Source organism: Manis pentadactyla, chromosome 15 (assembly GCF_030020395.1).
Source record: "Manis pentadactyla isolate mManPen7 chromosome 15, mManPen7.hap1, whole genome shotgun sequence".
Lineage (NCBI taxonomy): Eukaryota > Metazoa > Chordata > Mammalia > Pholidota > Manidae > Manis > Manis pentadactyla.
Genome location: NC_080033.1, coordinates 21542799 through 21557362, shown reverse-complemented (window position 1 = coordinate 21557362; position 14564 = coordinate 21542799). Strand labels below are relative to the sequence as shown.

The 14564-nt window shown below is 42.2% G+C and overlaps 1 protein-coding gene across 4 annotated transcripts; it reads left to right on the top strand.

Moving 5' to 3' along the window:
* The first annotated feature begins 81 nt into the window (after positions 1 to 81).
* On the top strand, positions 82 to 13788 carry ZNF599 (zinc finger protein 599). Of its 4 annotated transcripts, none has more exons than XM_036908735.2 (5): positions 82 to 318; positions 2691 to 2817; positions 4061 to 4156; positions 7583 to 7744; positions 11376 to 13788. In XM_036908735.2, the coding sequence occupies exons 1-5, from the start codon at positions 145 to 147 to the stop codon at positions 12887 to 12889; spliced, it is 2073 nt and encodes a 690-aa protein (XP_036764630.2). In that variant the 5' UTR covers positions 82 to 144; the 3' UTR covers positions 12890 to 13788. The 4 variants fall into 4 exon arrangements, with proteins under 4 accessions (XP_036764630.2, XP_036764632.2, XP_036764631.2 ...); XM_036908736.2 differs by having other exon boundaries at positions 180 to 573; XM_036908738.2 differs by having other exon boundaries at positions 180 to 640.
* The last annotated feature ends 776 nt before the right edge of the window (positions 13789 to 14564 follow it).

Genomic DNA, 14564 nt, shown 5'->3' with positions numbered 1-14564 from the left:
GCGGAAGCGAAGCCACGCCCTGTCCTCGGAACTGCAGGACTAGGCTTCACAGAATAGGAATTAGGCTTGGTGCTCCAGTTTGCAGTCAGAAACTCCGTTACCCAGAAGGTAGTGCCTCCCACGCCGTGGGCGGGCGCTCAGCCCATGACGTGCGCGGGGCGGGGCATGGGTTCCTGGCGTCTCAGGATCTTATTTGACTGTGGCCGGTGTGTTCTTTTACCAGCCCTACTGGCTGAATCGCTGGGCCGAGGCCGCTTCCCAGAGGGTCTTCTAGACCGGGCAAAGGACAGTGAGGAGAATAGGACCCCCTCTACGCTTGTGAGTGAGCCGTGACCCCGCCTCCAACGGGGTTGTCCCCAGCACTCTGGAGTCTTGGCACCAGCCCCTCGTCCCCCGCTGCTCCCGGAGGTGGTGCCCTGGACCTTGTGCACAATTTACTCGGCAGGGACTGCGGTCCCAGGCCACTGAGCCAGCCCTGCTGTGAGGGGTCAGCCAAGCCTGTGGGACCAGCTTCTGTCACCGCCGCTCGCGGTCTCGCTCCGCCCACTGGGCCCCATGGCGGCGCAGGCGCCGGTGAGTGAATGGTGCGCAGGCCTGGGCGCACCAGGGGCGCAGTCTATCCTGTGTTGACCGCGGTGATGTAGGTCCCGGGAATCTTCGCCGTTCCCGCCTAATGCTCCTGGATCTGGAGATACTGGGGAAATGGGGTAGGAGAGCAGCACACCTAATCACTTCGAACCCACGGTTCTGAGTCCAGGCCAGGGGTTACAAGGAGAGGCCCTCATTTCTGACTCTTAACCTTGAACTTGTCTCTTCGCTGCCCTCGGCCTCCATTCCGTCGGGCATAAAATGGGAATATTAACAGTTCTTCCCCAGTTGAGGAAACTGGAGAAATATGTCTGTGAAGTGTGTCCTCCAGTACTCAGCACGACCCAGACAGCATCACTCTGGATGTAGTTCTGAGAGACACCCCTAGTACTGCTCTTATCTTAAGCTCACACCAGGGGAGTCAGGTCTCAGGCCTGCATCTAACTGAAAGCTGGGAGAGAGGATGAGAACCTCAGCAGAGTGAGGTGGGAGTAACGTTTTTGGAAGTGATCCTCCTCTCATCGGAGTAGATCTCTGGACAGGCTGCAACACGACATCCCTGAATGTAACTCAGCAGATGCCATCTGTGTATTTATTACAAGTGAAGTTAGTTTGCCACTTAGAGCAGTGAATCCATTTTCCTGTTTAACACCTTTGCTTATACAGGTATCTCCCCAGCTTTCAAGGGCCGCGTTACCGCCACTTCACTTTTATGGATGCACCGCATTCTTAGTAAAAATGGAAATCCTCTTCGAATTTATTTCAGGCAGTGAAAACAGGCACTAATGTAGATCGTGTAAAGCGAAGTGGGACATGCAAACTTTCAGAAAGTGGGGGATACTCTTTGACTTTAAGCCATCTTGGCCTATGGAAGGTTTCATAGGAACTCTGTACTTTCCAATAGCAGAGGAAACCTGTACTTGAAAAGTAAGTCCATTACAGTATTCCTTAATGACAGTGCATAAGAATGTTGTGTCTCTTGGAATATAAACACACAACAGGTCCTAAGTTACTCTCCAGTTTGTCACCCTGTTCACTCTCATCATAGCTCTAATCACCATCAGGTCTTCATTTTCCTCACCTGGCCCGTTCTGACTTCATTCAATTCTCATTTCAGTTGCCCCAGCTAAAGTCTCCCCTAATCTTTGTAGTCATCTCATTCTCTTTTGTTTTCAGAGCCCATAGGGCCACATGACTTTATGCTGCTCCTTTGTTTAGTTTCTTGTTGAGGATCTTTCCCCATCTCTGGAGTGTAGTCTCGTGTTCTCTGCTCTATCTCCAGGCCTAGAGCAGTGCTAGGCCTATCCTAGGTGCTCAATAAGTGGTTGGTGAATGAAAAAGTCTATCCTTCCGGGGCTCCTATCATTACTTAGATTAAACCTAAACCCTCCACCATGGCTGGACCTTCTTATTAGACATGCAGCTTTGGGCAACTTGACTTTGAACCTCAACTTGCTGGTTATGAAATGGAGATGATGATGGCATTTACCATGTGGGCTATGGGATTATTACTGAAATGCACAAACACATCAGAGCACTGAATGTACTGGGTACTGCAGTGTTTATGAACATTTTCTCTTTCATTCCCACAACAGTGGTAAAGTAGAAACTGTTATTGTATCGATGTAGAACTTGAGGCTCAAATAAATTAGCATGTGTTGGTTCAAAAGGCTGGAGATTTAAATCCCAGGAGTGTAGCTCCAGACCTAGAAACTCAGTGCTCAGGTGCCAGGAAACAGGGTGGCTCAGTGGGCCGGTGAGGCTCAGCTGCTGCTGCTATCATTATTGACTTTTATTCCATTGTTCTAACATCCCAGGGGACTTACTGTGCTCCTCATAAGAGGTACACATGAGATGTCTTTGTTTTGTGTCATTCTCCAGTGGCTTCCCATACAGGAGGCTTTTCTCTCCCACAGCTGTGTGTTCTTTCAAACGCACCGATCCACCTCCATCCTGGGCCCAGCACAGAGCTAGGTTCTCAGGAGATAACTCAGTGATTCAGGCCATGGGTCACTCTAGACTTTTGCCAGTAACCAAGCAATAGGCTCTAATCTCATTTAATGGCTATACAGCCACCTCACCACCTCTGTTTGACTTTCCAGGCATTGGTATCATTTGAAGATGTGGCTGTGACCTTCACTGAGGAGGAATGGAGACATCTGGACCTGGCCCAGAGGACCTTATACCTGGAGGTGATGCTGGAGACTTGTGGACTCCTGGTCTCGCTGGGTAAGGCCTCATCACCATGTGGTACCCACAGCCTCTTCCATTCCACACTCTGTGTAAGCATTGCTGGTTGAGAAGTCCTCAGGAACCCACCTTCTCTTACTGTGTCCTGGTCTAATCTCCTCTTGATTGGTTTCCCTATGTCTGCATCAGGGACCCACACTAGCCAAGTCCCTTAGTGACAGAGATGAAGGAAGGTCTGAGGCACCTTTTTCACTGCCCCATCACTGAGCTGGGGGGCCTGGCATAGAGCAGACATAGTGAACATTTGCTAAGGGACAACTGGATGCATTTTGGCCTTCAGCACAGGATTTTTTTGTCGAAGTGTTTGTGGTCCTGGTGCCTCAGTCACTGACTTCTCTCCGGAGTCCTCCTGTCTTGAAGCCTTCACATTTGGCAAAATATGTTTGACTGCGTGTACTAGAAAACTACTTCATACTTGTTTCACCCTGAAAAACATGTATTACATCACCTAATAAGAAGCCCCAAGGTAGTGCTGGCTCCTGATTTGATAGATGCCAACCCAGTTCTGTTTATCTGCTTTCTGTCCTTGGTCCAGGTCATCAGGCCACATCCTCGAAGTGGCCATAGGATGATGCAGCAGCAAGTAGGGTGGCAGATCCACACATTCAGCCCTGTCTTCCTAACTTGGATTAAAGATGTTTTCTTCAGAATGGGTAGCAGTTTCAGGTCATGGCCTCCCTCAGACACCTGACTAGGTGCCATTCATCAGTTGATGAAGTCCAGTGTTTTTAGCCATCCTTGGGCACCAGAATCACCTTGGGGAGCTTTAAAAACTACCAATGCTCAGTCTTTATCCTCAGGGATTTGGTTTAAGTCGTTCTGTGTTCAGAACGACATCTTTAGCTAGTTCTGATGCACAGGAAGGTTGAACCCTACTGACTTAGATTAATTAGGGAGCACCTTCTGGAAGGAGGAGTTCCCTTTCTGGGGTGGCATGGTGGTGTGTTAAAGATGTATACCCTGTATACTTGAGATACTTCCTTTTGTGATGGAGTTAGTCAATATTGGGTGGCTCTCAATATTAATTAGGCTGATAAATCAGGGCTGTCTGAGAAGTGCAAAGAATATGATTCGAGTGCTGTAGGCAGCTGTTAGGGAGGTGGCTAAAAGAGTAATAACAAGGTCTCAGGCATTTGTATACAACATGTAGTGCATGCTTTTTTGGTAAACAAGAAGCTGTGTTAACCTGTATACCATTCCCCATGTATTTCTCCATGCACAGGGCATCCTGTTCCCAAATCAGAGCTTATCTACCTACTGGAACATGGGAAAGAACTATGGACAGTGACAAGAGGCCTCTCCAAAAGCACCTATACAGGTAGGTGGCTGAGAGTCTGGTAGGTGGGTGTTGTGGCAGCCAGCAGACTCCAGGGGATCACTGTGTCTGAAATTCCACGGGCAGCTTGTTTTAGTGGCCTTCCTGGGGTTGTGGCTGGTCATAGGGCACTTTGAATTGTGTTTTTTCTCTCTTCCCACCCCCATCACACTCTCCACCTTTACTAGGCTTGAAATGTGGTATACTGGTAAGAGGTAGGCCCTAAATGCTTGGCCACTTACCAGCCTCATGTCCCAGGGGAAGTTTCATAATCTTGCTGTGCCTTTCATACATAAGTTAGGCTGAGTTAATGCTACCTGCTATAAAAAATGAACTCTAAAATCTTGATGGGTCAACAGATTAAGAGTTTTTTCCTCATGCTATGGTTAATGTGTGACAGCAAGGGAATGCCACACATTTATTCAGGGGTCCAGGTGCATTCTGTTGTCGGTACTTGGCTTTAAGGTTGCCCTGGCATCATCCAGTTAACCAAGAGGAATAGGAGAGAAGGGGAGTATGGATGGTCCTCAACTTAATGATGGTTTGACTTAGAGTTTTTCCACTTTATGATGGTGTGAAAGCAGTATGCATTTGGTAGAAACCATACTTTGAAATTGAATTTTTATCCTTTCCTGGGCTAGTAATATGCGATATGATACTTCCTTGTGGTGCTGGGCAGCAAGAGCGAGCCACAGCTCCCAGTCAGGCACACGATCACAAGGGTAAGCAACTGATAAGCTTTACAGATGTTCTGTACCCATACCACCATTCTGTTTCTCAGTTTTCAGTATGGGATTTCAATAAATTACATGAGATACTCAGTTCTTTTTTTTCTAGAATAGGTTTTGTATTAGATGATTTTGCCCAACTGTAGGCTAGTGTGGTGTTCTGAGCACATTTAAGGTAGGCTAGGCTAAGCTATGATGTTTGGTAAATTAGGTGTATTGAAATCATTTTTGATTTACGATATTTTCAACTAATGGGTTTATTGAGACATATCCCCATTATAAGTTGAGAAAGATCTGTAGTCATATCCACTTATACACATACATCACTTCCAGTCACAGTCCATTGACAAAAACTGGGCATTTGGCTACATATTGTATCAAACTGGGCAATGTGTTTAGCTCTGGGCCCAAGAAGAGACCAAAGATATGGGGAACATATATCAGTCTGCTAAACTTAGCTTACATTAGAAACGTTTCTGCGTCATTCATTGGATTGTTTGGGAATGTAATTCAATAAAGAGAAAGTGCTTCTTAGCATCTTGCCTGACCCAAACTAAGTGGCTTAACAAAAGTTACCTATTAGTAATATTCATGTATTATTACTCATAATGAATAGTGATATCTTGAACTTTCTTCTGGATTCAGAAAAGGCTCCTTCATTTTTCTGCAGATTGCTGCCTCCAACTATACTTTGCTTCTACCCTTTTCCACCTTCTCTATCCAATCGTTTATTTATCTATACTTCCATACATGCATCTGTCCTTCCATTTATGAGTCACATTTTCAGAAGCAGTCCCCAGACTGGCTTTTCTTGCCCTCCTGTCTTGCAAAACCTCAAGGAGGTATCTGTCTTTGTCAGCCCTACATCTGGACTGCAAAGGGCAGCTGGAGCCATCAAGCATGTGAGGTGCCAGTGCAGATTCATGATCTGACCCATCTAGTGTTCCTTCAGGCTGAAAAGCCAGTCAGTGGGTATCTCTGGCCAGCCCCTCTCAGCCCCTCAGGATCTGTCTCAAACCTTCACCCCTCTCCACCAAGTTCCACATCTTCACTCAGATGTGTCAAAGGCACCCTCATACCCATCATGCCTAAAAAGGACTTCATAACCTCACTCCTCCCATCTTCCCATTTTCAATTAATGGCCATTCAGTAAGTCGAGAAAGCCAAAAACAAACTTGGATAATCCCTTAATATCTTCTTCATACCCCAAATCTAGCCATTCCTGATATTTCATCATATGTATCTCCTAAATCCATCACCGTAACCAATTCCATCAGTCCCAGCATTGGCACCTGAGTGCAAGCTGTAATCATCTCTTGGCTGCACAATGATAACAAATTACTCTCTTTTCATTTCTGCTGTGTGCCTGTGGTCAGCTCTGTGTCATATATCCACTTCCCCATCTATTCACACCTTGTTCCAAATATCACCACCTCCCCAGCCACTGATATCTCAGCATTATGACCTACCTCATGTTGAAAATAAAGGCTATGCATGTATTTTTCTTGTTGTTTAACCCATACTGGCTCATCTCTGCAGAAGAGTGCTCATCCTCTGTCATGACTAATTCACCCAGCAGAGTCTAGATCACATCTTCACCTGCCTTCTCAGGTTGTATTAGTCATCTGTTGCTATGTAGTAATGTTACCATAAACATATCAGCTTAAAACATCACTCATTTATTATCTCTCATCTGTGGATCAGAAGTCCAGGCACAACTTAGCTGAGTCCTCTGCAAATTTGCAATTATAGGCTGCTCACAATGTCAGCTTCTTCAGATCAAGTCATGGTATAAGACACTTCAGCAAGACGGATGCTACACATATGCTTTATCTCTTACATTCTTTCAGCTTTGCCATATGCTGTTCTTTAGAAGCAAATCAAGGTCCTGCCAGCATTCAGGCAGAAGACATTATAAAGTGGTGTGAACACCACGAGAAGGGATTATAGGAGGCCATACATGAGTCTGTCTGCTGCATCAGGGAACATGCTTCTTCACTTATTTTCTACCTCTTCCATATCTTCCATCTTCTCTCACACAATATAAACAATATGGTAAAGTTTCTGACACTTGTGGGAACCAAAACAAAAACTGCCCTTGGCTCTCCAACAGCAAAAATGTAGACTCTGTTTTGCCTTAATGATCAAGCTTCTTGGAAGAGTTTTCTCATTCTTAGAAGAAACATCTACACAGGACTCTGAGACTTCCCCTTTACTATTTTTTACTATTTTATTTAATTTTTGTACTGAGGTATAATTTACATATAGTGAATGTACAGATCTTAAAAGTACATCTTTATGAAGTTTTCTGTACACACACACACCGCAGAGTATTCACCACTCAGATCAAGAAATACAGTATTTCTAGCACCTCACAGGCATCTGGTGCTCCCTTCTTGTCAATATCCCCTTCTACAAAAGTAACCACAGTGTTTACACTCTGTCACCGTAGGCTAGTTTTGAAGACTTAAAAATGGAACCCCACAGTACATAATACTATCGTGTCTGTCTATTATGACTCTGAGATTCATTCATGTGGTTGAATATATTTGGAGTTAGATTCTTACTGTACAATATTTCAATGAATGAAAAAATTATATATACCTATTTTCCTGTTGATAGATATTTGGCTTGATTTCCATTTTCAGAATATTACGAAGAATGCTACTAATCAATAGTCTTTGATCATATTTTTTGTTAGATACAAGCAACATTTCTGTTGGGAATATACATATGAGTGGACTGGCTGGATCATGTACACTATGTATGATAGCTCTAATGGAAAGCTCCAAACAGTTTCAAAGTGACTGCAGTTTCACATTCCCACCAGCTGTGTATGAGTCCTCATCGCTCCACATACCTGGTGAGCAGTTGGTATCTTCCCCTTTATTCTTTCAGGCACAGTAATGGTAAGTCTTAGCACCACAGTACTGAAAATGTTCTTACTCAGGTTACTGGTGACATTCTGATTGGCAAATGCAACAGCTGTAATGACGGTGGATGGTGGTCTACAGTTTACTGAACATTTGCCATTTTTGTGCTGATTAATTTACATGCTTTTTCTCAGGTAATATCATTATGAACTCAATGTGTCCTCCCCAAAATTCATATGTTGAAAGCCCTAACCCCCACTGTGATGATATTAGGAAGTGGGGCCTTTGGGAGATGACTGGATGTAGATGAGGGTGGAGGCCCCATTATTGGGATTAGTGTCCTTAATAAGACAAAGAGGAAGCATGGCCATTCCCAGGTGTGGTGGGTGGTGCTAGGGTTGGTGGACAGAAGAGGCAGAGCCCACTGGTGTCTCTTCTAGGGACACTAACCCAATCAGGTCTTACTTAACAACTGCTTCTGTAAAGGCCCTATCTCCAAATACCCATTGGAGGTTTTAGGGCTTCAACACATGAATTTGGGAGGAACCCAAACATTCAGTCAATAACAATTTGTCTTTTTTGGATGTATGTCAGACTATTCAGGTATTCTGTTTTTTCTTGTGTTGGTTTTAGGAACTGAGTCTTTTAGAAAATTTATCCACCTCATGTAATTATTTTTTCCATTACTTTTAAAGATTGTTTCTTAAAATGGTAAATTTTATGTTATGTATATTATACAATTAAAAATCGCTAAAAATAAACTTAAGATATGTACATATCATTTTATAAAGCCATTAAAAATTGACATTCTCAAAATAATATTATTGTTTCATTATACTTGTGTGGGTATTTTGCTTTTTATTTAAACCTTATAAAAAGTACGTCACAGCTAGTATTGTCTTATGTAATTTGTGCTTTTTTATTCAATAGTACATTATTAAGGTTCATGATGCTTATAGCTGTAGTTCACTCATTTTTTTTAGTTGTATTAATATAACAATGTATTCATCCATTTTCATGGGCATTTTCTTGTTTCCAGTTTTTGCACCCATAAACAGTGCTGCCTTGAAAATTCACATACATATTATTCTCATGCACATATGTAGGAATTTATCTAGTAATGTTCCTAGGGCTGGAATTTTTGGTACATAAAGCAAGCAAACAGAGAACTTCATTAGATGATGCCCTGTTGTTTTTCTAAAATGGTTATTTTTACACTTCACCCCCATTGTCAGAATGACCCCATGGATCCAAATCCTCCTCGATACTGATATTGTCGGGTTCTTAAGTTTTTTCAGTTAGGTGAGTATAATATGCTATCTCGTTGTAGTCTTTTTGCCCTTCCCTCATATTCAAGAAAGTTGAGTACCTCTTCATATACTTATGATTTTTATTTTGAAATTTTTATCAAGAAAATTGGTGATTTCAGTTTCACTTAGTCCTCTTTCTCGTGTTTGAGGGATTTTGGGTTGTGCAAGATTCTTTCGCCATTTCATATTTCTGATGATAATTATGGAATAACTTTGTGTAGGTGGCACCCTCTAGTGCCCAGAAGCTCTACTCTCTGGAGCTGCCCAGCAACTGGAGCGATGGCAGGGGTCATAGGCAAGTGGCACCGGTGCCTGCCAGGAAGAAAGAGCTCTTTCCTGCCTCCCAGCTGCAGTGCCTGCCCCTACTGCCAGGGCTGCAGGACTGCAAACCGGTGCTGGCTGGGAGGAAGGAGCGGCAGGCTGTGTATGGCAGTAGGGGGCCTTGGTGCTAAGTTGCCAGCCAGGGGAATGGAGTGCCTGAAACTCTTGAAAGTTTCCAACCTGCTGGGCTGAGTGTGCCAGAACAATTTTGTCCACCTGTCCTTTCTCCTGAACAGCAAGCTCTGTATAATCCTTGTCCCTTCAGCAGCCTTCTTGCTGTTAGGAAGTCTTTCAAAGTGCCCACCTTTCTTTTGTCCTGGACCTGCTGGTTGTAGCACCTCTTATGTTGATTGACCAATATACATTTTCTGTGAAATTTCAATTCATAATAATATGCTATTTTCATTTTGGCTGTGGACTGTTGAGGTTCCCATCTGTAACTGCAGTTTTGTCTATTTCTCCTTTCAACTCAGTTTTTGGTTTGTATATTTTTAGGCTCTGACATTTAGTGTGTACAGATTTTAGTTGTTATGTCTTCCTGGTTGATTGATCTTTTATCATTATGTAATGTCCTTCTTTGTGTCATTTTCTTTGCTTTGTAGTCTGTGTTTTTGATAATATGACTACCTTTGTTTGCCTTTTAAAGAATTATATTTAATTTAGCCAAATTGACTAGTCTTTTCTTTTACAATTAATAATTAATGCTTTTGTATCTTATGAAATCTTTCTCTTTCCCAAGACCTAAAAAATACTCATTTTTACTATTTACTATAGGTTTTTAAGTTTAGCTTCTGACAGTTAAGGCAATCCATCTGGAGTTAATTTTTTGTGTGCTGTGAGGTAGGAATACAATTTCATTTTCTCTCATGGCAAATTATTTTTCTAGATCCATTTGTTGAATAGCCCCTCCTTTCTCCACTGTCCTTCCTGCTATTTCTATCATATATCAAAGTTCCATACATACATTTCTGAGCTCTCAATTCTGTTTTTTTCTTTGACAGTCTGACAGCTTATCTTATATCTATACCCAAGTCACACTGCCTTGATGTATGTAATTTCATCATAATCCTATTGGGCAAGACCCCTGCTTTATTCTCTTCAGAGACATCCAGATCTCTTTTTCCTTTACATAAATTCCAGTTTGTCAGTACCCATGAAAAAAACTTCAGATAAAATCTTAATAAAGAAGAAAAAATCCCATTAGGATTTTATCTGAAGTTGTATTGAATTTATAGGTGAATTTGAGAATTGGCAACTTTATATTATTAATCTCCCTTTTCATATAGATCTTCATTAATGTGATATATTTCATCATTTTCTTCTAGATGTTATCTACTTTGTGTTTGTTCACCTAGTCTTTACTCATAGTAGACTCAATATGTTCACCCAGTTGCTTCTCACCCTCTCCTACTTTTGCATAGTCCAGAATCCTAAGATTTTGTTTCTCTTGTGTCTGTGCCTGCCTCTCCATCTTCATTTCCATCGTTCCTCTCATCCTCTTCATATTGCCTGGCATTCACCGTTCTCTTAAGACTCTGAACGTTTGTACTTTCAGTCATCTGCTTCAATTTCCTACTTCCTCTGTCACAGAATTCCTACTCTTCTTTAGAAATAAGCTCACATAGCACCTTTTCCAGGTAGCCTCCACTACCTCTTTCTCTGCCCCTTCTGGGTCAAGTTAGGTACACTTTCCTTGCATGAGATGTTAGAGCATAGTTGTTACACACAGTGTAATCATCACTCTGCCCATCCTCCCCTATTCTGGAGAGAGGAGGAGTCTCTGCTCCAGATTCTCGATCCCCTGCCCCAGCTTTTCCTCCTGGATTACCTTTTAAATATGTCAAAGTCCAAGGATTAGTAAAGAAAAAATTGTTAACCTGCAGAGTTGTTGCAGGCATGAGAAGCAGCATTTTCATTTTCATTCTTCCACTAAAGTAGTAATTTTGACATCACCAATAGATAACCATTTTTTGTATTGGATTTTCTTCAGGTGAAAAAGCAAAACCTGAGACCACAGAGCTTACTGCTTCTCAGCTGGCCTTCACAGTCCCTGTTGAGGGACCAGCACCACAGGGAGCCTCAAGAGATTCCAGGTTGGGGCAAGTGAAGGATCAGGAAAACCCATCAGAAATGCATGAAGGGAATTTAAGGCCAGGAATAGACACTCACAAAGAGACATGCCCTAGGAAGTTGGGCCATAAACATGATTTGGAGACAGATGATAGTTTGTGTTTAACAGTTTTACGGAAGCAAGTCACTATACAAGATGCTCTGCATGAACATTCCCAAGGACCAGGAAAAGACCCTGTGGTTGATGCAAGGAATAACCTCTACAAATGCAAGGACTGTGGAAAAGGGTTTAGCAAGAATTGGGCCCTTGTTCGGCATCAACAGATTCATGCTGGAGTGAAGCCTTATGAATGCAGTGAATGTGGGAAAACCTGCCGTTACATGGCAGACTTCATTCGACATATGAGGCTTCACACTGGAGAAAAACCATACAAGTGTATGGATTGTGGGAAGGCCTTCAAACGCAGGTCTCACCTCACAGAGCACCAGCGTGTTCACACTGGAGATAAGCCCTATGAGTGCAAAGAATGTGGTAAAGCTTTCACCCACCGCTCCTCTTTTATCCAGCATAATATGACCCACACTAGAGAAAGGCCCTTTTTGTGCAAAGAATGTGGGAAAGCTTTTTACTATAGCTCTTCCTTTGCTCAACATATGAGGATTCACACTGGAAAAAAACTCTATGAGTGCAGTGAATGTGGAAAGGCCTTTACTCACCGCTCCACTTTCATCCAGCATAATATGACCCACACAGGAGAAAAACCCTTTCTGTGCAAAGAATGTGGAAAAGCTTTTTGCCTCAATTCGTCCTTCACTCAACACATGAGGATTCACACTGGAGAGAAACCCTATGAGTGCAGTGAATGTGGAAAGGCCTTTACTCACCGCTCCACCTTTATCCGACATAAGAGGACCCATACTGGAGAGAAACCCTTTGAGTGCAAAGAGTGTGGGAAAGCCTTTTGCGACAGCTCTTCCTTAATTCAACACATAAGGATTCACACTGGTGAGAGGCCCTATGAGTGCAGGGAATGTGGAAAGGCCTTTACACACCACTCTGTTTTTATCCGACATAATAGGACCCACAGTGGAGAAAAACCCTTGGAATGTAAAGAATGTGCGAAAGCCTTTTACTATAGCTCTTCTTTTACTCGACATATGAGGATTCACACTGGCGAGAGGCCCTATGTATGCAGAGAATGTGGAAAGGCCTTTACCCAACCTGCAAATTTTGTTCGGCATAATAGAATCCACACTGGAGAAAAACCCTATGAGTGCAAAGAATGTGAGAAGGCCTTCTGTGACAACTTTGCCTTAACTCAACACGTGAGAACTCACACTGGAGAGAAACCTTTTGAATGTGGTGAATGTGGAAAGACCTTCAGCCACAGTTCATCTTTCACTCACCATCGAAAGATTCATACCAGAGTTTAAAAAATGTGGGAAGGCTTTTGAAAGTGTGTTCACTTCAGTCAATTTTAGTGAATTCATACTGATGAAATACCTTTCCTTGTGTATATAATTATTCAGGAAAATCTTCTGGCTAGAGAAATAGCTTATTGTCTGATAATTTGTAGTGAAGAAAAACATAACAAGTGTCATCCTCTGAAAGCTTTTTGTGGCAAGTAATCTAAAGGGTCATATTAGTAATTGGCCCAGCCTATAGCCTTATACTTACACCTGAAAATCATCCATGAGAGAGATTCAGTAATCATGCATTTAGGAAAACTGCCAGCAATAATTCTTCCCATATTTATACTACAAATCCATCTCAAGAGTATTTTTAAAAGAAAAGAGGTAAAGGAGGAGATGTCGAAGAGAAAAAAGGCATATATGTTTTCTTTCTAGTTTCTCGGCCAAGCCTATGACAATCTGTCACTGGGGCTGGTGGGGTGGGGGCTTGAGGGGTATGAGAGATAAAAAGGCTTCATCCCTTGTATGTGTTTTTCATATATCCGAAATCAGGAAAGTTAGGCCATGAAGGGCAGCTCTGCCAACATTTATTAAAAGTATTCTTGATTACGAAACCTCTTCATGTCTACCTTTGCGGAGCATAAGTCTTCCTGAGAAATATAAAGGCCTGGAGTCATGAAATAATTACACACACAGTCAATTCCTGTTAGTCATGATAGTTACACTCTGTAAACTTACCAGAAACTATTAATGAAAAATGAAATACAGATTTAGGTTCCTATGAGCCTCTATTCTCAACATTTTCACCAACTAATCAATGCATAACCTTTTATGGAATTTTTTTTTCTATTTAAAGACACCTTACTTGATATAAATCATATGCAGTATTTCATTCTAATAAAAGTATTTCAATTATGTCATTTTTGTGTAATGTTATTCCATTGTTATTTCATTGCTTAACTCAGTCACATACACATAAAACCAATATGCTGTAACATAGTAAATACTGTGCAGTACTGTGTACACCTACACTATGCTGTATGGTACAGTCATGCAAAAAAATCCTAGAAAAAATTTCAGAAGATTAACATTAAAATTCTGATTTTGATAGAGCTGCAACATGTGTGATCAGCCAGTGCCCTGTGGGTAAACCTCCTGACCCAAGAAAACCAAGGGAGAGGTTTATGGAACTTATTCTGCAGAAGAGGAGGACACTGAGGGTGGGTTGTCCAAATCTAGCAGCTCTACCTCAGGAATTTGAGTCTCACCACTTCTTGACAGCATTAGCAATTTTCCCTCCTGAAATGGCTTGAAAAATTGCATGAGGCTGTTTTCAAGCACATGGTCACATTCTTCAATGTCATGGAAAATTTTCCCAAGATGGAATTTCATTCTGTTATTTTGGCTGCTATGAGAGGGACAATTCTTGGGCTCTTAGACTGATTTTCATCACCGCTGACTTCAGTGCCTTGTTTTACTGTCTATTCCATGTCTGTTGATGAGTTTTATGACCTTCTCTACCAAAATTTCTTCCACAGTTGCTTCTATCATGTTATTTAAGCCTCTTCTGCTTACTTGCCATATGATATGCATCACGTTTGACACTGTCCTTTATATTTTCTGTAACACCTTCAAAGCCTTTGAAATTTTTCAAGCAGCCTGGCTAAATGTTTTTCCAAGTTATTGATAGTAGTAT